The 21,025-nt window shown below is 34.6% G+C and overlaps 1 protein-coding gene across 2 annotated transcripts in view; it reads right to left on the bottom strand.

The window, feature by feature from the left end:
• ppp3ca (protein phosphatase 3, catalytic subunit, alpha isozyme) overlaps window positions 1-17,917 on the bottom strand; it is a 112,289-nt gene extending 94,372 nt beyond the window's left edge. For both annotated transcript variants that reach the window (NM_001198550.4, NM_001441921.2), the window contains 1 exon segment: window positions 17,640-17,917. In NM_001198550.4, the coding sequence (NP_001185479.1) occupies window positions 17,640-17,694 (55 nt within the window). In that variant the 5' untranslated portion in view covers window positions 17,695-17,917.
• Window positions 17,918-21,025: the final 3,108 nt, after the last annotated feature.

Here is a 21,025-nt window from a genome sequence, read left to right as displayed (position 1 = left end):
AAAAAATGAAAGGCTCATATACAGTGCTCAGCATATATAAGTACACCACTCACAAATCTCTCTTTTAAATTCATATTTTTAATAGGAAGCTATACAATATTATATTTGTGCATATTCAGTACTGAGGCCAAATCTGGAGCTTATCTAACGAAAAAATTACAATAACGGTCCCAAAACTAGTACAGCCAAATTTACATGCTATAGAAAAAATATTAAATACAAATTTATAACAAAGGAAAAATCAAAAGAAGCAAAAAAATATATATATATTTTATTTAGTTGAATTTGCATAAATTTAATTTTATTATCTTTCAATTTCTAAATATGTCTGGTGACTAAAATATTTTCTTCATAAATATATCTGTTTAATAAATCTGTTTTGTTTAAATGCATCAAAATACATTGCCTACATTCACTGAGAAATGGATGCAAATATTAATTTTCAAAATGGGGTGTACTCAATTACACTGAGTACTGTACTATGCTTTCATAGTATGCTAAGATTCAGAATTAAACCAAAAAAATCTCAAACAATAAATATAATTTGCAGCTATATTTAATTTTGAGGCAAACAGCTGAAACAAGAGTCTGTGCATTTTGGATTTGTTTACTTATGTTTTTGTGTGTCATTTTTTTTTTACAGGATCACAATATTGTTTGTTAAAACCTGCACTTAGAAAACTACAGCAGCTCACAAGGATTATTGTTTACCTTGTACTTCACAAAGTCACAAAGGGTTGTGCAATTTGACGATAATCTCTAATTATGATTTTTTTTTACTAATATTGTGATTTGATTTGCAATTTAACATACTCAAGTCAAGCTTCAGTTCAGTATTCTCAATAATGTGCAGCACACACTTTGAATTAAAGGAATACAACATACTTTACATGTATATAATAATATAGATGTATTAACTGTCTGTATAAACATGCATTTACGTAACGGTTCATTGCAATATTACTGAATATACCATCAAAAATCATGATAATCAATGGCACTTTTAATGATAAAGAAAATTATAAATGGTAATACTAAAATTTACTGTGGTTTTACTTTGTTTATGGGCTTACCTAGAAAAACAAATCATGTTAAGCCAGACTCGCACAGCGCCTTTGGTCGCAATTTGGTCAATTGGAGACCATTTTTTAAAATGCTAAAACAGGGGTCGGCACTTTTTTAGAGCAAATAACTATTTCTGATTTTTTTTTTAGCAAATTATACTGTAAATAACACAGATTTAAACAAAACCTTGATTTATGTCCATGAACAACTCAAAAATAAACAAATGTGAGTCCATAAATGAAAAAGGGACATTTTATAGAATTTTGTCTTTAAACCATCACCACAATTGTTGTTTGAATTTATGTGCACGAGGTTATCATAGAAACGTAAGTTGTTTGCCTTTTATTGGTGTAGCAATTCATGTTTATCCACAGCGCCACTCACACACATTGATCGGCACATCCTTTTAGTTTGAATGAGTTCTTATTCATTTTGCTGTGAAAAAAAAAATTAATAAAAAATTACACTAAAAGGGAATTGCAATTGTATTTTCAATAGGAAACTTTTAATTTTCTAGTAACGGTTATTCATTTTTAAACCACAAAATATTATTGAAAGGAGACTTTTGAGCCACATGTTTCGGTCAAAGAGCCACATGTGTAAGCTATAGGTTGCCTACCGATGTGCTAAAAGATTCAAGTCACAAAAATTCTCTCATACAAATAACCTTTGTCCTTCTTTACATGCAAATCAATAACCTGCCAATCCAAGTAAAGCATGTAAAAATTGAATAAGTTGTGCAATATTTGTGCAAGCATTTAAATTATGTAATTTTTACGAAAATGAACAGCTCTAGTTTTTTTGAAACAAACAGATTCCTAAATTCCAAGGCTAAAATCTATAATCTTTGATTGCAAATTTTTTATATCTCTGACAGCCAATCAATGACCGTTGCAGTCAAATTTTTATTCTGATAATTGATTATTTCTTCCTGCAGTGTTGCTTTAACTATGACTACCAAAAGAACCAATAGTATCTGGATGCAGCCTTCATGATGCAAGCTGAGATTGCACAACTCAGCGATGCAATGTCAGACACAATGCACTCAAAGGAGTGAGTGACGTCACTTTGACGGGAAGGGTTAGGGGTGGGGTTAGGTGAGCGCATTGGATGCAACTCAGTTTGCACTGCATCAGGTCTGCAGCCAGACTGCTCCCTGTATGCTATTGTAACAAAAGTGGGACAACTCAAACAACCTGATGTTGTTTACAAGAAAATGTTGAAACAAGTTATAGTTATAAAGAAAAAAGAGTCATGCCCTCCATCATGTTCAAAAAGGAAGCAGCTTGGAGTGAGAAAGAGGTCTGAAAATGCATATTTAAGATACAGTATATCTTGTTTTAAAACATAGAATATGTGGAGAAAATTAAATATAAATTGCATTAAATACTAATATATTTGGTGTGACTTACATTGACTTTTGCTTCAATTTAAGAACTCCAGACAAGTCTTCTTGTATATATCTTGATTTTGACACATTTCGGTTGTCATAAACTTAAACATTATAACTACTGACAGACTAAAGTGTGACCCAGGGATGATGTCTGTACAGTCTGACAAGCTATATCATAAGGGGTTCATTAAAAACAATAAATTAACACCCTACCTTCCATTCACTCTTGAACATCTGGCCCAAAATGGATTCTTTCAGCCACCAAACAGACTACGCTCACATTTTGCTTTGAGCTTATTGCTCGAACAACAGTTCTGGATGATCACTCAATGAACAGCCCAAGGGATCGCACTAATTCAAAGGGAAAACACAGGCTTATTAACTCATTAAAAATGTATATGATGAATATGGGAAATTGCAACAGCGTGGCCAGAGCAGGCTCATGCTGAGCTATTTTCAACAACCAACAAAGAGACCGAAGCTGAAATGAAGGCATATTTGTTTGGAACCATTTGTTGAGTCGATACATTAAACTGAAAGAAAGCTCCCTCAACCCTTCTATTTTGATGCTATTACAGTACTCATCATATATAAGTACACCCCTCACAAATCTATCTTTAAACTTCATGTTTTTAATAAGAAGCTAAACAACCTAATAAAACCAAGAGAAGCAAAAACTAATAAAATAGTTGACATTTTGTAGTTTGTAATTTATTTTTGCAATATTTTGCTTTAATTTAACTGTATTATCTTTCAATTTCTAAATATGTTTGGTGACTAAATATTAGTTTAATAAATATGTGTTCAATAATCTGTTTTGTTTAAATAATCTGTATTGTTATAAATAGTCATTTTCAAAATGGGTGGACTCAATAATGCTGAGCACTGTATATTGCTCATTCTTCCTAATAAAGTCAAAATTTGAAGTTCCGACACTCATGCCATACATACTCAAGCTTGTACTGTATATATGTACACTAGTGCACTGCTTGTCAACAAAAATGCTGAAATACTCAGTTGAAGGAATTGTCTAACAAAATATGGACGATTACTCAGCATTTACTCACCCACAAGGGGTTGCAAACCTTTATAAGACTTTCTTTTTTTTAGTTGAAAAGATGTTATTTTAAAGAATATTGGAAAATGGTAGCCACTCACTTCTTAGAAAAAAATTATTCTAAGAAAGTGAATGTCACTGGTTTTCAACATTCTTCGAAATGTCTTTTTTTTCCCTTTCAACAGAAGAAAGAGGCTCAAACAGATTTGGAATAAGTGGATGATAACAGAACACATTGTTTTTGGAAGTGAACTATTTCTGTAATGCAAATCAATTAACTAGCAGCGTGGTTTAATTGCACTTATGAGACTGTACAGAGAAAAAAAAATAAAACATTTTCATGGTGGAGACATGAAAATGTAAGCATTCATACTTTTCACTCTGAGTATTTTATTATGCAAGTAATGCTGTTCAATAAAAGATTAAAAACCCCAGAGTGTTTAAAAATGTCAGTGGGAAACTTGCACAGGCTCATTCCCCTCACATGTTTGAAATTTCTACAACTGTACCACCCACCCTTTTAGCTACACGCTAAAAGATGAGAGAACACATTTTTAAAAGGGATAGTTCACCCAAAACTGAAAATTGTCATCATACCCCCCCCCCCCCTTTTTTTTTTCCAAAAGTGTTTGAGTTTCCTCAACAAAATAAGGTGTTTTGAAAAAAGCTGGAAGCCGGTAACCATAATATATTTAACATATTTAAAAACATATTTATTTTTCCTACTGTGGCTGTCAGTAGCTATGTTTCCATCCAAAGATGCAAATTATTATTATTTTTTTTAGCAAAACAGGAATATAAGACATTATTTATTTGAATAAGATATGTAAATAAAGTAGCAATTCCATCTAACGAGTCAAAGCAGACAAAATCGTCACTTCCTGATTAACTGCCGACAAATATCAAAAGTAAAAACGGAATTTACTGCGGTAGGAGAAGCTGCGTCGGTCTTTTTTTAATTTAATAAATGACTTGCGCCTCAGAAGACAATGTCGACACGCAATGAATGCCGAGACACGGAGGACAGACGCTCTTAATTCTGGAGGTAATTAATAATATAATAACACTAATACTGAGATGGTTAAAAACATTTTAGAATGACCAAAACAACATTTCAGATGTTTTACAATGTGCTGGTTTGTCCATTTGTCCAAAGAAATTAAGAATTGTCCCAGCTTTTCAAAATTCATGTGGCTCAAATCCGGCTCACACCAGACATTTGCATCAGTCCACATACTGCATGGAGTATTGGCACTTGGGCGGTCGGCTCTTGTTTGCTAGATCTGGGCCACAATTAATCCATCGCAATATCACATATCAGCCAGAATTCAAGCAAATGAACCAGAACTGACCCTATTCTGGGCCACAGTTTTCTTTTATTCTGGCCCAGATTCGGCCCACACCAGATACTTACATCTGGACCACATAGTGAATGGAATGATGGCTCTAGGGCGGTCCACTCCTGTTTGTCAGATCTGGGCCACTAATAAGCCAAAGCAAAACAACATATTAGCCAGAATTCAACCAAATTGACCAGAACCAACCCTATTCTGGGCCACAATTTGCTTTTTTTCTGGCCCTGATCAAGCCTTCACCTTATACTTGCTGGGTGTGGCAAAGTACAAAAATCCCAGCATGCATTGCAGTATGAAAACATTCTATCGCTTATTGATGCTTATTTGCTGTTGGTTCTGCTGTTTATCTTGACATTGTTGATTTAGTTCCCTGATTATTGATGTCTATGTGAGCAGAAGTTGAACCACAATTCTGTGGCATGTGCAAGCATGTTTTTATGTTACTTTTAATAATTGAGTAAACACGGGTTATCATCAGTTAATTATATTATTTTATCACAGGTTGTGCCTCAGTTAATTTTATAGTTATTTTTTACTTGGCTTGTTTGCTGTAATAAATAAACTTTACAAGCAACGTTACAGCAGCTCAAAAGAACATTTACATTAAGATGTTCAGGGCCCAAGAGCCCAAATAAAGCAAACACTTTACTCCGTGATGGTGGCTTTAGTCTATGTGGTCCACATATGTTTTAAGTTAACTGGGCCACATTTGCCATATTTTCTCTGGGCCACTTTAGGCTCAAATCCACATTAGCCACAGCTTACTGTACCAAATATTCGCCAAAAGTGGCCCACATATGTTTTAAGATAACTGGGTCTAAACTTCCACATCTTCTCTGGGCCACTATAGGCTAATGTCTGCATTAGTCATAGCTTACTGTGCCGAATATTTTGCCAAAAGTGGCCCACATATGTTTTAAGATAACTGGGCCACATTTTCCACATCTTCTCTGGGCCACATTAGCCAGAGATTACTCCGCCAAATATTTGTAGCCCACATATGTCATAAGATAACTGGGCCACATTTGCACTTACATGTGTGAACCATTTTAGGTTTTGACCCAGATTACCCTTAAATGACTATGCCACATTTTTGCCAACTGTGGCCCACATTTGTCTTCCATCATTTGGGCCAAACTGATAATTTTCCACATGGGACACATTAGGTTCACATTCAGATTACATTTTGCCATAAGTGCCAAATCTTTGCCTTAAATGGTCCATATGAATTTGAATCTTTGCCCCCCTTTTGCCATTGTACAGGTGGGCCACTTCAGGCTCACATTTATTTTGTCTGGGCTGAAGGAATACCACCAGTGTTGCATAACTGCATAAAGTGGCCCACATTTGTATGCTATCTGGGGTGTTGTTCTCATAAGTATAAATAAAAATAAAAAACAAACTTGTAATGTGTAAACTTCAGGGTAAATATATGGTAAGTTTGGGTGAAGTCAGAATTTGTCATATTTCGTCTTCTTGTTGTCAGAAACAATACTGATTTTACAGCAAATTAACAGCAGATTTTTCTTTCTTGGCGGATGAATCATTTAAGGCCAGCTTATACCAAAAACAATACATAAAGTTGTCTTTACAAACACACTATTGTTATGTGTATTATAAATCTGTACTGCAGTTTTTTTTTTGTTTTTCTGATTGGCTGTCAATGCTTTTAATGTTCATTAGAGGGAAAAAAAAAATCTAAAAGCAATTCCATCAATATTGTTCAACAAAGGGTCACTCTGAAAACGTAGCCCTATATATGTTTTGGAGATCGCGAATCATGTAGCCAGAAGTACATTTGACTGCATTTCATTTTTAAAATGAATTTTATAGGGTGCTATGATGCCATGTCTTTTCGTGCTTACCAGCTGACCGCTTATGTCCACATGGATGGATTTCCAACTGTTACCAGTTTGTCCCGTTAGATCACCATGTACGTTAATGGACTTGAAATGCAGAGAGGAGTTGATCATGACAACGGGGTTCAAGTCCGGTGAAGAATGCTTCCAGAAAGTGGGTAAAGCCTTGTTTTCTACGTCAAGTAATCATCATGACCCGCGGCACATGCAGTACGCATAGCCGTGCATTTGTATTTTAGCAAGCTGCGTGTGTTGCTCTGCAATAACACTTCGAAATGCTAGCTGGCAGTAGGTGTTTATGTTACCGCTACCTAACGCTACCTCAATGTACAAGTGACTCAAACTCGCTCATTTTGAGGCTGGAATTGGTATATCATACGGTAAACACAATACAACAGTCTCCGTCTGGAGCTCCGTCATAAGACATCACACTTGTAAACACTCGCTGCATCGGGCTCACGCAGCTCTCACCTCCACCCACACTTATCAGCGCTACCAAGCCGTCCAATCACAGAGCATGCGCCACGCATCGTTGCGACGTGTAGTTACGTTTTTTGAGAGGTGCGCGACTGCCACGGCGAGGGCTGTGCGTCTACGCGTAGCCTGCGCCGTAGCATACGCATTTGTATGGTATGCATATGCATTTGACGCAGAAGTATAAATCTGCGTTAAGACAAAAAACAGAAGCCAAAAAAATAAAATTAACAAGTCATTAATCAGGGTGAGAATGTGGTAAAATCTGAAAAAGTGGTAAAAATCAGGCGAGTATTGCTTTTTAAAATTGTCAGTTGGGTGGGCGGGTCAATCGGGGCTTTTGAAAACACTATTGGTTGGGTTTAGGGAAGAAGGAGGGTGGATTAGTGGATCAGTTAATCTGTGAGGCATTGAGTCAGTCAAACAGTTAGTCAACAGCGGCCTCTGGTGGATTGATACGAGAAGAGCAGGCATGAGGTGGAGCAGGATTCACATAAAAAAAAAAAAAACATAGCCCCTGGGATGTATTTAGTGCTCTCTAGAAATGTATATAGAGGTACATTTTCAGAATGAGCCTGGGTTGAGATTGTTCCTCTGTATCATTATTGTTAAGTGATCACTGCTCTTTGATTATATATAGAAATGTTTTTAGAAGTATGTCTTAGCCACTATTAATTTTGCTTATTCAAGCTTGGTCTTAATGGGGCTTTATAGTAATCGAGTGATTGATTAATAAATTAAGTGACTGCCTTAAAAATAAATGTAACCACCCTTAAAGCAATCGTTCACCCAATAACAAATTAAAATAACATCATAATTTACTTTCCCTCATGTGGTTTTAAACCATTTAAAGTTTATTTCTTGAATACAGAAGAAGATAATTTGAAGAATGTTGGTTGCTCGTTGTTTTTCATAATGATTTTTTGCATACTATAGAAGTCGATTGGTCCCAGCAACCAAGTTTTGTCAAAATCTCTTCTTTTGTGTTTAACGAAAGAAAGAAAGAAAGCCATAAAGGTTTGTAAGAGAGAGTAAACGATAAGGTAATTTTCCTTTTTGAAGTATAGTAAAACAATGGCATATATATAATCGCATCTTTTGAATTCTAATTAGACCAATCCACATAAAAATACAACAACATCAACAACAACAAGATGGTCAACCAGCCTATGGCCTATGCAATTCATGCAACAGAACACCATAGCAACTGTACAGAAAATGCTTTAAAAATCAATCAATCTAGGAACATCTTAGCAACTGCAATGCTCTGGCAACCACCCACATCAGCCAACCATTACATCAATGTTCAGTGACGCACCGATTACTGGTGGAACAGATCACAACTGATCTGTGATCTGTACAGACCACGACCCACGGTTTGGGACGCATGCAATCCGTGGATTAACTGAAAAGTATATCTGTCAGAAACAGAGCTGTGTAGTAACAGATTACATGTAATCTGGATTACTTAACCAGTAATAATTAAACTACTTTTAAAAAATGCTCACAATAACACTAAACTTAGTTTTTTATGTATTATATGAATTTTTGGCAGTTATTTAAACCATGTTTGTTCACAATTCACTGATTCTCCTAATGATTTTTCTCTCTTTTTAATGTTTATATTGTTTTTTATTAATCTTTCTGTTGCTAATATATGGGGTTTTCTTTTGGCAGACTTTGGCTTTATGACATGGATACTGTCATTTGCTCTTCTAGAAATACTTCTTATGAAATATTTTTGATTCTGTTGTGATTTTGCAGTGAATTTCAAGAGGTTTTTTATACTGATTTCTTGCAATGTTGCTGTCTACTAAATGTACTTAATTTTAGGTAAATGTTTAAAAAAGATCTAATTTGTTTTATTCAGTGTTACTAACATCAAACACTGACAGCAAACAAGGTTGATGTTAGTACATTGATTATTTTAACTGTCCATTGGAAACAAAAGCCGTTAAGGCCTCTTTGGTGCTATATATATATATATATATATATATATATATATATATATATATATATATATATATATATATATATATATATATATATATTTATATATACATTAAATAAAGGTCATCAAAAATGTAATCTCAAAGTAATCAAATTTCTATGAATGTGCAATTGAAGAAATTTATTACTGACTACAAACTTCATGGCTGAAATTCGAGATCACTAACTAATTGTAGTTCATAAGTAATGCATTTAGCTCTCGCTGCAAATGCTGCAAGCTATTTTAAACTTTTCATGCACAAGAATATAGTCGATAGAACTGTAGTATGTACTTAGGCACAGTTTAATGTGTGTCTGAGCACACAAACACCAGTTTGAATTCTTTCATGTATGTTCTTGGGCTTAAATGTACAAATATACACAATACCGAGCAAACAATTTTGCATTTAAAAACTGTCTAATAGACATCTAAACATAGACAGATTGGCTAAAACAAGGCTAAACTTGGGCTGTGAGTGAAAATCCAATAGACATCTAAGAAAACTAGACTACTCGTCAAATATTAGACAGACTTTATATGTGTAGTCATTCATTTCTGTTTATTTGATGACTACTGTAGTCTAGTTTTGGCCTATTCTTAGACGTCTTTTAGATTTTCATAGACTGCCCAAATTTAGACTTGTTTCAGCCTAGATGACTATGTTTAGATATCTATTAGACACCTATTAGACATCTTAAAAAAAAAAAAACTTTGTGTATTATGTAAAAACACCAGCCTTTATCAACAAGGTACAAGGTATATACAAGAAACAAGGTATATGTCTGAAGTGAGAGTGAACAGTTGAGAAAGACATGTGTATCATTATATTGGGTCCGTGCATTCAGTTTTAATACCTTAGTGGTTAACTTTTGTGCCATTAATAAAGCTTAATCTTGATTAGAAATACAGAATATGCAGCGTTATTTACAGCAAAACTGATTAATTTCAAGTGGTAAAAAAAACAAAATAACACAAGATACTGTTAAACCAGGGTTTAAAATGACCCAGGGTTAACTACTGCAAGTGTGAAAAGCCCTTAATATGTCTTAATCTGAACAAAAGAACTCACCCTTCTGAGTGTCCCGTTTATATCCTGACAATACCTCTTGAACCCCAGGAGGCTTGAAGAGCCCCATCACAACTAACACATTTAATGTCCCAGAATTGGACTCACTAAAGTAGGTCGTTCTAAGCCTGGCACAAAGGCAACCCAGAACAGAAAGTGACTGTATTCACTTGTACACCAGTATTCACTTGACCTTTGTCTTCTGGGCTTAAAAAGGGACAATTCCCCAAAAAAATAAACATTTACTCTTCATTTACAAACTCTCAAGTGTTTCCAAAACATTATGGAAACATTTGAGACACTTACTTATTTTCTGTAGAACATGAAAGAAGATATTTTGTAGAATTTTGGCAACTGGTAACTACTAAAGAAGTTCATGACTTATATATATATATATATATATATATATATATATATATATATATATATATATATATATATATATATATATATATATATATTTTTTTTTTTTTTTTTTTTTTTTTTTTCAAAATATCTTCTTTTATGTTTAAGAGAAGAAAGAACTTTAAAGAGATTTGGAAAAAAGTGCATGGTGAATTAAAAATTTGGTGATGATTTCTTGACATGTCGGATGTACAGTATGTTAATAACAAAGTATTTAATTATTAAATATAAATATTATTTAAAAATACAATGTATGTAGTATCAAACAGATATAACTTGAATTTAAATTAAAGATTTAGTAGATCAAAATTTAGTTCTAAACTCTAAAGGGACTAAAGGGTTTGCATAAATGTAATCTAAATGTAGAGCTGGGCGATAAAATCGCGACTTGCATGATTGCACATGGTGTGCAAGTAGCGCATGTAAGTAGAACTAACCAAACTGCTTCAAACTTTGTTTAGAATATACACATTTCAGTAACGGCAGACTAATTACTTCAGACAAACACAGCGCATCCAAACACTTTTTACTTTTCTCCATAAACTTGCATCAAAGCTGCTACAATGGTTTATCCATTTGTCATCCTCTGAGAAAACATGATGGTTGATGGCAATGATGGTTGATGGTTGCCTAGTTACGATAGACGCCATAGAAAATGGTAAAGAAAACAAAGCGCCTGCGCTTGTCACTTCAGGTCAGAATAACAACAGTTTCGAAAATGAGTGCCATATAGCAGCAGTAAGGAGACTATAAATAAAAAAAAGATGTAAGCACGTCACCAAAGTGGCTTTTTGGTTTCTTTTCTTGTGCATCATAGCCATTAGCTTCCCATCTGAAAGATTTTTAGCATAGGGGGTAATTTAGTCATTCACATTCAGAGTTTGTAATGTTCAGTAGGTATTTGAATAATGACGGCTGGTTCCTTTAATTGAAAGCTCAGATTTGATAATCATAATTTGTTTTATTTACAGAGTTTAAGGTTTATTCATTCATTCATTTTGGCTTAGCCCACACACACTCATTCACACTCATACAATATGGACAATTTAGCGTACCCAATTCACCTGTAACACACATCTTTGGACTATGGGGGAAACCGGAGCACCCGAGGAAACCCACGCGAATGCAGGGAGAACATGCAAACTCCACACAGAAATGTCAAGTGACCCAGCCGAGGCTTGAACCAGCGACCTTATTGCTGTGAGGTGACAGCACTACCTGCTGCTCCGCTGTGTCGCTGAGTTTGAGGTTTACTGTATCATTTTTATTGAAACATAAATGTTGATCTACCTTTATGATTGCATACAATTTGTAACATTTTATTTATGAAGTTTAAGAGTCTCTTTAACACTTATGTTTATATTATCTTAAAGAGATCAGATCTTTTTATATATATATATATATTTTTTTTTTTTTGACTATTAAACTATTTGCCTTAGGAATGTTCGTAAATTAAAATGAAGTGGTTAAATAAAAAAACTAATATTCCTAAAAGTTTTCTTTGAAAATATTAAATAATTATCAATATTAAAGGATATGAAATATGATATTGTGATCATTTTTTGCAATATCGTCCAGCCCTATCTAAACGTGATCTAAAAGTATTCAGATTACAATGAATGTGTAATCAAAGAAATTGAATACTGGTTATATTAATATTAAGGATTAGCATTGATTTTTTAAAAATCATTTAGGTTTAACAACATTGTCATGAATAGAAAATTGAAGGAACGGCTGTAAATAGATATATTAAATATATTAAAAATGTATATATTAAAAAATAAATATAAACATTATATTATTATGAATATAAAATTATATATTTTTAAATTATAATACTTCTACTAATAATTATAATACATTTTTAAATCAGTACAACTAATAATAATCATAAAAAGATGATGAAAAAGAAAAAAAATTGCATTCCAATATAGTAGGCCTTCAGAAATTATTATTATCATAAAGCAATTACTCCAAGCAGTCCTTATAAAATAAATAGTATGCATGAAATAGTTATGTACTAACATAACTATTTTAATAATGCTTTTCAAATATATAAATTATCCAACAATAACAGTTCTTATTCTCACTCTTCTTATTACATGTGCAAAGAATTTAACCAGAGAATAGCCACAACCTTCAGCTTCTGCCTTAAATGAAGCATGACAACATTCTTAGCCTGATCCCTCCACACCTGTAAATGCTTTCACTATATACACTAATTTGCACTGGAGTTCACATTGCTTCATATGTGCACAGCGCCTTCATTGCAGGAACATTTAGACAGATTCATTATCCAGCTGGAAACGAGTTTGGAGAACGTTAGCAGTGCGGCTACGATATAATGATTTAGCATACAAAGAGCGATGTTCAGCGCGGCTCCCATGAGACGAGGCGATAAACCAGCATATCAAAACACTAAATGGAAAGCGCCATAAAATCCATTACGCCACTGCAGAAATGAAAGGCCCAACTCTAGTTGCACTTAGTAAATGAGACTCAGCAAATGACACGTTGTATGAAATCCTGCTTTGCTGCCGTGGGGATTCAACGCAGAGACAAATTCTGTATTTGTCTCCTGTATTTGGAGCTGCACACACTGCTAAATACGAACACGGAGACAACCTCATCACTGGGATTCAGATGTGCTTATTTATTGATGCGTTTTGTTGATGATAAAAGCCTTCAATAATAAATGAGGGGGAGAGGAGATAAACATTTCCTCCAAATTTCTGATAAAAATATTGCAAGTTTAAGCATTTTTTTATTAGAATAACAAGTGTTTTCATATCTTGTGATCAAAAATCAGGGTTATTCCCCAAGTGAAAGCACTGGTGTTGTGTTGACTAAAGATTAACAGAAACATTTCTGAAAATATGGCACCTTTTTGTTATTTAATGCAAATAAAAATGCTCTAAATGAAAACATTTTACGTTTAGTTCACAGAATAAAACAAAAAACAAAAACAAAGGTATAATTCATATATCTAGAGAAACTAGATATAGTATGTATTATAAACCAGTGGCATGCACTTAAAAAAAGATCAGATTTTTATATTAATTTTAGAAGAGATGTCATCAGTAACTTACAGACTCCAATTCTTTGTTTGTCTCTTGTATTTGGAGCTGCACACACTGCTAAATACGAACACTTAGCCGGCCTCATCACTGGGATTTAGATGTGCTTATTTATTGATGCATTTTGTTGATGATAAAAGCCTTCAATTATACATAAGGGCGAGAGGAGACGAATGGCATTATGGCTAATACTGGCAGATCTGAACTAGCTCTATGTGCGGGGGAGACGGGCCACTACTATGACTCATTACATGACTAATGCAACCTTAACTTTTCCAGAGGTCAGATGACTTATATCAAAGCCTGAGTTATAATGGCCCTTGTCATAAGATTCCACATTCAAAGCAGATGCAAATCAAATGTTCTGCCAAAAAACTGTCCATGTCAACAAATCAAGACTGCAGAACACGTGGGGTGATCTTCAGGTTGATATGTGCAATTATGCACAAAAATCTGCTTGACGTTTCTTTTTTTAAATAAAATTTGCACAGTTAATGGTGACAGAATTATCATTTTTGTTTGTCTTTGACACATGAAGCATTTCAGAAGCCAATTTTTTTTAAAAACAACGCAGTAGAAAGCATTCAAATGTGGCCACATTAGCATGCAAATGAAGATATCCTGGAAATTGTTTCAAAACTTCACAAGCCAATATTTTTTTGCAATTCAAATTAATTTCAGCTAAGCTGAAGTGTTAGCTTGCATTTAAAAAAATACTAGAAGCAGATCAGCATTGGGTTATTACTGTTTTAAAAGGAATATCTCCAGAGTTTGCAATAGCACACTTATTTACAAGAATATATGATTTGTGAAAATAAAAACGGCAAGAGGATGTAGTACAGGGTACATTCTTTTAAAATGTATTCCTGGACACATTTTTCCAAGGAGCCTGTGTTAGTAAAAAAAAAATTTTCTATGGATTTGCTGTACTTAATAGGTGAGATGCAGATTTTTTTTTTAAATTTGTATTATTCTATAAAGATCTGATATCATTTCCTCCAAACTTCAAATTTTTTTTCATTAAATTAGCTCTAAGATCTCATTAGGGTTATTACACCAAATATTATTTTCTTAATTTAAGTCTTTAGTTGGTGGTGGCGAAGAGAGCTTAATGTGTTGGAACTTAAAAAAAACATGTGCAGTTACAAAAAAACACCAGCAAATTGAGAAAAAATTTTTTTTATCAGTTTAACAGCACATGTGCCGCAAATCCTCACAATGCATACACAAAAAAAAAAAAAAACGTGCTGCATTTTCACACAACACAAGCATTAATATAACAAGCTGCACTTTGCTCACAATGCTAACAATTTACAAAAACACGCTGCATTCTCACAACACTTGCAAAAAAGAACAGAACACAACTTGAAACGTGACGGACGCCAGTGTGTCGTGACTATTGCTCAGTGAAGTTATCGGTGATCTTTGAAAGGTGAGTTTTTTGTTTATTTTATGTATTTTGTATTTTATTAGCTTAAATAACCATGGCTGCGTCCGAAACGCATACTTCCATGCTGTATAGTACGCTAAAATCAGTATGCGAGCCGAGTAGTATGTCCGAATTCATAGAATTCGAAAATCAGTATGTGAGAAGTACCCGGATGACTTACTACTTCTGGCGAGATTCTGGAGTGCGCATCCCATGCATGCTGCACTATCCCATAATGCCCCGCGAGAGAATTCATAAATGGAAGTGAAGTGATGCAACTGACGCAGGTAGGTCACGTGACCATGACTAAATGGCAAATGTAGCACGTCCGAATTCCATAATTTCCCCATTCATAGTTTATAGAATGTACTTTTCTAACGACCGAGCAGTACGTTTAAATTGAAATGCAGTACCTACTGAGTAATCTGCAGTTTCTGACGCAGCCCATAACCTAAGCAGCGTCCGTCACATTTCTGCGTGCCCTTGAAACATTTCCATTTTGTCTTTTTCCGTATATCTTTTTGCAAGTGTTGTGAGAAAATGCAGCATTTTTGTCAATTGTTGTTGCATTATGAGAAAATGCAACAATTTTATTAATTTTTTTGTGTTTTGAGAAAATTCACGTTTTTTTACAAATGTGACGATGCAAGGATTTGCAGCACATGTGCTGTCAAACTGAGGAAGATCTTTTTTCAGTTTGCTGGCTTTTTTTGTAACTGCACGTGTTTTCATAAATTGCATCATGCTAAGCTCATGTCTCAGCCACCGTAGTATTGTGTTGTCTAAATATGAATGTAAATTAAAATCATGTCTCCTTACTGTTATTATATGCAACATAAATAATAACCGAAAAAAATATGCAAAATAACAAAATAAAAAAAAAATCAAAGTTAATATTTTTAGCTCTTTTTAACCGTTTCTCTTTTGGCCACCGATCATGTGGTTATTTTCTGATGATGTATTTTGAGAGTAACTACTGAGGAACACCCTGTTTCAAAATGTCTTGTTGTCTTATTAATATTTGAGTCATTGGAGCCAACAGACAAACATATAAGACATGACAGGAAAAATGAGATTTCATAAAATTGCAAATGCGAAACGCATGATGTTAACAAAGCATTGTCTAAACATTGCTTTTAGACTTTTTGCTGACACCTATTGGCCTGGACGCATGGACTCCAAAAACCTATAAAGCCATAGTAGGGTTCACAATTTTTAGTGATCAGCACATTGTAAATTTACAGTGCACTTTATATATTGTTTTCCTTTTTATGTAGTGATTAGTTTTTTTACAAGGTGGCAGCTGTAATTGGTGTCGTCGATTCATAATCACCAAAAAACTTCCTAAAAAGAACACAATAAAATATGTGCAAACTACAGCAACGGCTGTGGATGCCTACCAAGATAAGGGATTGTGCAAAGAGAATACAAAGTACATTCGTACAACTTTATCATCAAGAATAAAGACATTTGTATGGGATATAATATATCGAGAGATTATGCATGAACCTCTGTAGCCTGGGAGAAATAATACAAATTGTTGAAATGCATACACATTAAAATGCCTGTGTATGTGTGTGAGTCAGATAAAGTATTTTTGAAAGGTTGTGTGACCAATTGTATTAATAAACAAATAAAAATGATTAAAAAAAATGTTGGCTTCACTGACCAGCAGTTTGGGCTTAAATGAGTAGTTTTGTCCGTCTTCTTTTTATTATTAAATTATGGTGCAAGTCATGTTTTGAGATTACTTTTACTTTCAAACTAATAACAAAAACGATCACGTGATCCAAACATGGTGGCCACCCTCTGGGTTGAATAAAATTGTATTTTCTGTAGTAAGACTACTTACGTGCATAGTTTACGTTTAGACATTAATACTGCTAAAGCAAAAAAATGACCGAACGTACCTTTAATTAAAATGACGTATAGTTTCTATACAGCACCATGACGCTAATATTCTGTCTCAATGATCTCCGCTTTCATGAACACTCGCGAATATTAATGTGCGCTACGTGACCAGCAAATGCGAGAAAATCAATCAGACGCAACGGGGGCGTGACAGTTCCCAGCTCGAATGATTTACCTTCAGACTCAGAGGCTTCCCTGGAGAAAGCAAACAGCTCAGATACGCGCCGAAAACCCCTATTGCTTCCATTGTCTATGAAGAAAATACAGGAAGGGCTGCGTGATGCCACCTAAAATCCTGCTGCATCACCGCCTCCACTGGATCTGCCTTATTTAACGCGTCTCCCCCGACCTACCTGCCTGTGACTCGATTAACACCAATCCAAAGCAAAGACAAAATCATAAACACTTCAATCCCGAACGTAAACCGATCACATTAACAAACGCGCCCGATGCGTCTTAATTAGCATTAGTAGCCCTATATAAGTACGGCGCGACATCGCAAAAGAAAAAACCCAGGTAAGAAGCAAATAGGTAGGGAAATATGCGCCATTCACTTACATTTCACTACCCGATCGGTGGAGTTCAAGACCATGTCGGCGTTAGACATCTTCATGGGCAGTGAATGTCTCCAGGCGAATGTGTTTCTCCCTCCTCGCAGAAGAAGCGCTTTATTCTCGGCGTGTGTTCGCGGTGACGAGATGCGGTTGGTGCAGTGGCATCACTCGGATGCGTCTCCTCCGTGTCTCACCGCCGGATGATGATGATGGTGCTGATGCTGCTGTTGCCTGGAGAGGGTGGAGGAGGACGATGCTTCTTCTGCTGCTGAGACTGAGACTGTCGTGAGTGGGAGGATGGTGCTGCTGATGGGGTGGAGGCGGTGGAGGGAGAGAGAGAGAGAGAGAGAGAGATCGGGAGATCCTTTCAGCGCGTTGCACCACCCCGACATGGCGAAGCAGGGAACTCCCACGCACCCGCGAGAAGAGGCTGCGTGATGCTGCCATCAGGTGGAGGTGAAGGGCTTTCCCGAGGACGCAGACGACGGATGATCGATTTGAAATGCCACTCAGGTCTGGGCGAGTGTACGTGGCGGTGTCCCGCGTGTGGCATCGGCCCAAAACTGTTATTTGAGAGATTTTTTTTATTTATTTATAGACAAATAAGCAGAGTTGCTGTGCTCATTTAAACGGAAATTGTGGATAATGACCACAATTATGGTTAATGGTGCTTCAGTAAGCTACAAAACTTGGAATTAGACAAAACTGTCATTTAAAAGGCATTAAGCAAATTTACTGACTGCTTTTTTACATTTGGTTTATAATGGCTGTTGGAGTAAATGTGTCGTTTTATTATGCATTTAAATAAAAGTTTAAAGTACAAAATTACTTTGACAACAATCTCTAATGTAAAATATGCCAAAAATATTACATTAAATGTGACATGACAGAATGATAAAAAACTTTAATTTTTTTTGTATTAGCCTTGCAGTGCATATTTTGTTGATAAAAAGATACTGTATAAAATAGCTTCAATTATACACTCAGTGTTTTAAAGCAATGTTTTATTGTTTACTTATTACAAAACGTACAAAAAAAAAATTATATAACATAAGACAAAATTATATTTTTTAAAGACATTTTATGGGATTTCAGTTTATCTGTAAATAAAAGTTAGTGGGACAAAAATTACCAGGACAGATAACTCTAGCATCGTTTATTGTAGGTAATTTAAAAAGCTGATAATTCGCCAAAAAAGGGAACGTAAACTGACAGAAAAATTAGGACTGAAGTAATATTCAGTGAGCCCATATGAAGTAAATAATAGAAACATTACAGTGGCAGTCATTTCTACGCCGTTTGTGCAGATTATTCAATCATTCATTAAATTTCCTTCAGCTTAGTCCCTGCTTGTCTGGGGTTGCCACAGCGGAATGAACTGCCAACTGTTCAAGCATATGTTTTACGCAGCAGATGTCCTTCCAGCTGCAACCCAGTTCTGGGAAATACACACACTCCTGCATCACTAATTGTGTTCACCCAATTCACCTATAGTGCATGTCTTTGACGCCCAGAGGAAACATGCACACATGCAAACTCCACACAGAAATGCCAACTGACCCAGCCGGGACTTGAACCAGAGACCATCTTGCTTTGAGGCGACAGTGCTAACCACTGAGCCACCTGGTCACCCCTGATTAGTAAATGAAAATAATAAAAAGGTTAATTTACCAAAGACAACATTACAGAATGCAAAGTGAAAAAATATACATAATGAAGAAATTATTCTAAAACATGCTGTATTATCTATAAAAGTTGCTGCTTTAAATAAAAATAGCTGTAGAAGTAATTTCTATACCAACTGCCTTTTATTATTTATTTGTAAAAATCTGATAATTTACAAAAAATAAATAAAGAAATGACAACATAAGGCAAATTACAGAATGAGTATTCAGAACTTATCGTATTGTAAATATGGCATTTCAGTATTAAATCTTTTATATATATATATATATATATATATATATATATATATATATATATATATATATATATATATATATATATATATATATATATTCTAAATTACAGTGACAGTTTTTTTCAATTTCATTAAAACATTTTATATTTGCAAAAAATGCAAATATAACATTACAGAAGACAATATGACTAAGTGATTTTTTTTTTTTACAAATATTGTTGTGAAATTGTAAAAAATAATTATATCTTTCAAAAATAATATGCTAATACAAAAAATACTGTAACCGTCATTTCTGCACAAATCATTTATATCAAGTCATGAAAAATGGTGACACATGAACTAAGACAAAGGGACAATATTTTTCAGAAATGATTGTAGCAAATGTGTTTTTTAATGTAGCAGTCAAAGAGAGGAGTTGAATTGGAGAGCTAGTGGAACATAGATCCACACTGCTAATCAGACGCTTTCTTCTCTGATATGTTAAAACAGCTGTGAATACAGTGAGGATAAACTTTTATATTATATTATATTATATTATATTATATTATATTATATTATATTATATTATATTATATTATATTATATTATATTTCGGAATAATGGATCCTTGCTGTATCTTCAATTCCCAAAGTGCAAAAAGTGAAAATTGGGTAAAAGTGAACTTAGAGTATTTTAAATAAATTTATATTATAAAGCTAGATTTATTTATTAAATGTTTTTATTATATTTGTTTATATAAAATGTACATTGCTTTGCATTCATTTGCAAGCACTTACATATGTGAACACCAGGAAATGTTATTTGTGCAACTTCTGAATTTGGGAACAGCAAATCTATATATTTGAGAAAACAAAGTATGTGATCATATGTTCATTTTATAGCACATTACAGCCTTTACATCCTAAACAGTGAAAAGTCTTTCTGACTCTGTTTGCAGCAATTAATTTAATGTGAAGTGTAATGTAATGTGCATTTATATCACACATATTATGAATGTCCATACACCCGAAGAGCTTTATAGTCATGAGGGGCAGTGCAAGGTTATGCATCGGCACCTGGATGATGCAACAGGATCCACAGGACAATGGTGCAAGTGCATGTACCACACACCAGCTGCATATAATGGGTGACCGTAACAGTGGTAGAGGAAATTCAGTGAATGGTGAGGGTTATGAGAATATGATGGGTAAGAGCTAAGGGGAGAAATCTGGCACCAAGAAACCAGAGTTACACCCCTACCCTTTACAAGAACTGACATGGGATTTTCAGTAAGAGTCAGAACCTCAGTTTAATGCCTCACCCAAAAGATTGCCCTGCCATAGCCTCATCATATAGAGTCCCTGTCGCTATACTGGGGTATTAGGACTCACACAGACAGCAGGTTGACAACCTAGTTTTCTTGAGTGTTCTCCCATCCAAGTACTAAACAGGTTTAGCCCTGCTTGGCTTCAGGGAGTAACAGGTCTTGG

This window comes from Danio rerio, chromosome 21 (genome assembly GCF_052040795.2).
Source record: "Danio rerio strain M-AB ecotype USA chromosome 21, GRCz13ab, whole genome shotgun sequence".
NCBI classification, from domain to species: domain Eukaryota; kingdom Metazoa; phylum Chordata; class Actinopteri; order Cypriniformes; family Danionidae; genus Danio; species Danio rerio.
The sequence above is the reverse complement of the archived record's forward strand: the minus strand, read 5'-3'. Positions and strand labels throughout refer to the sequence as shown.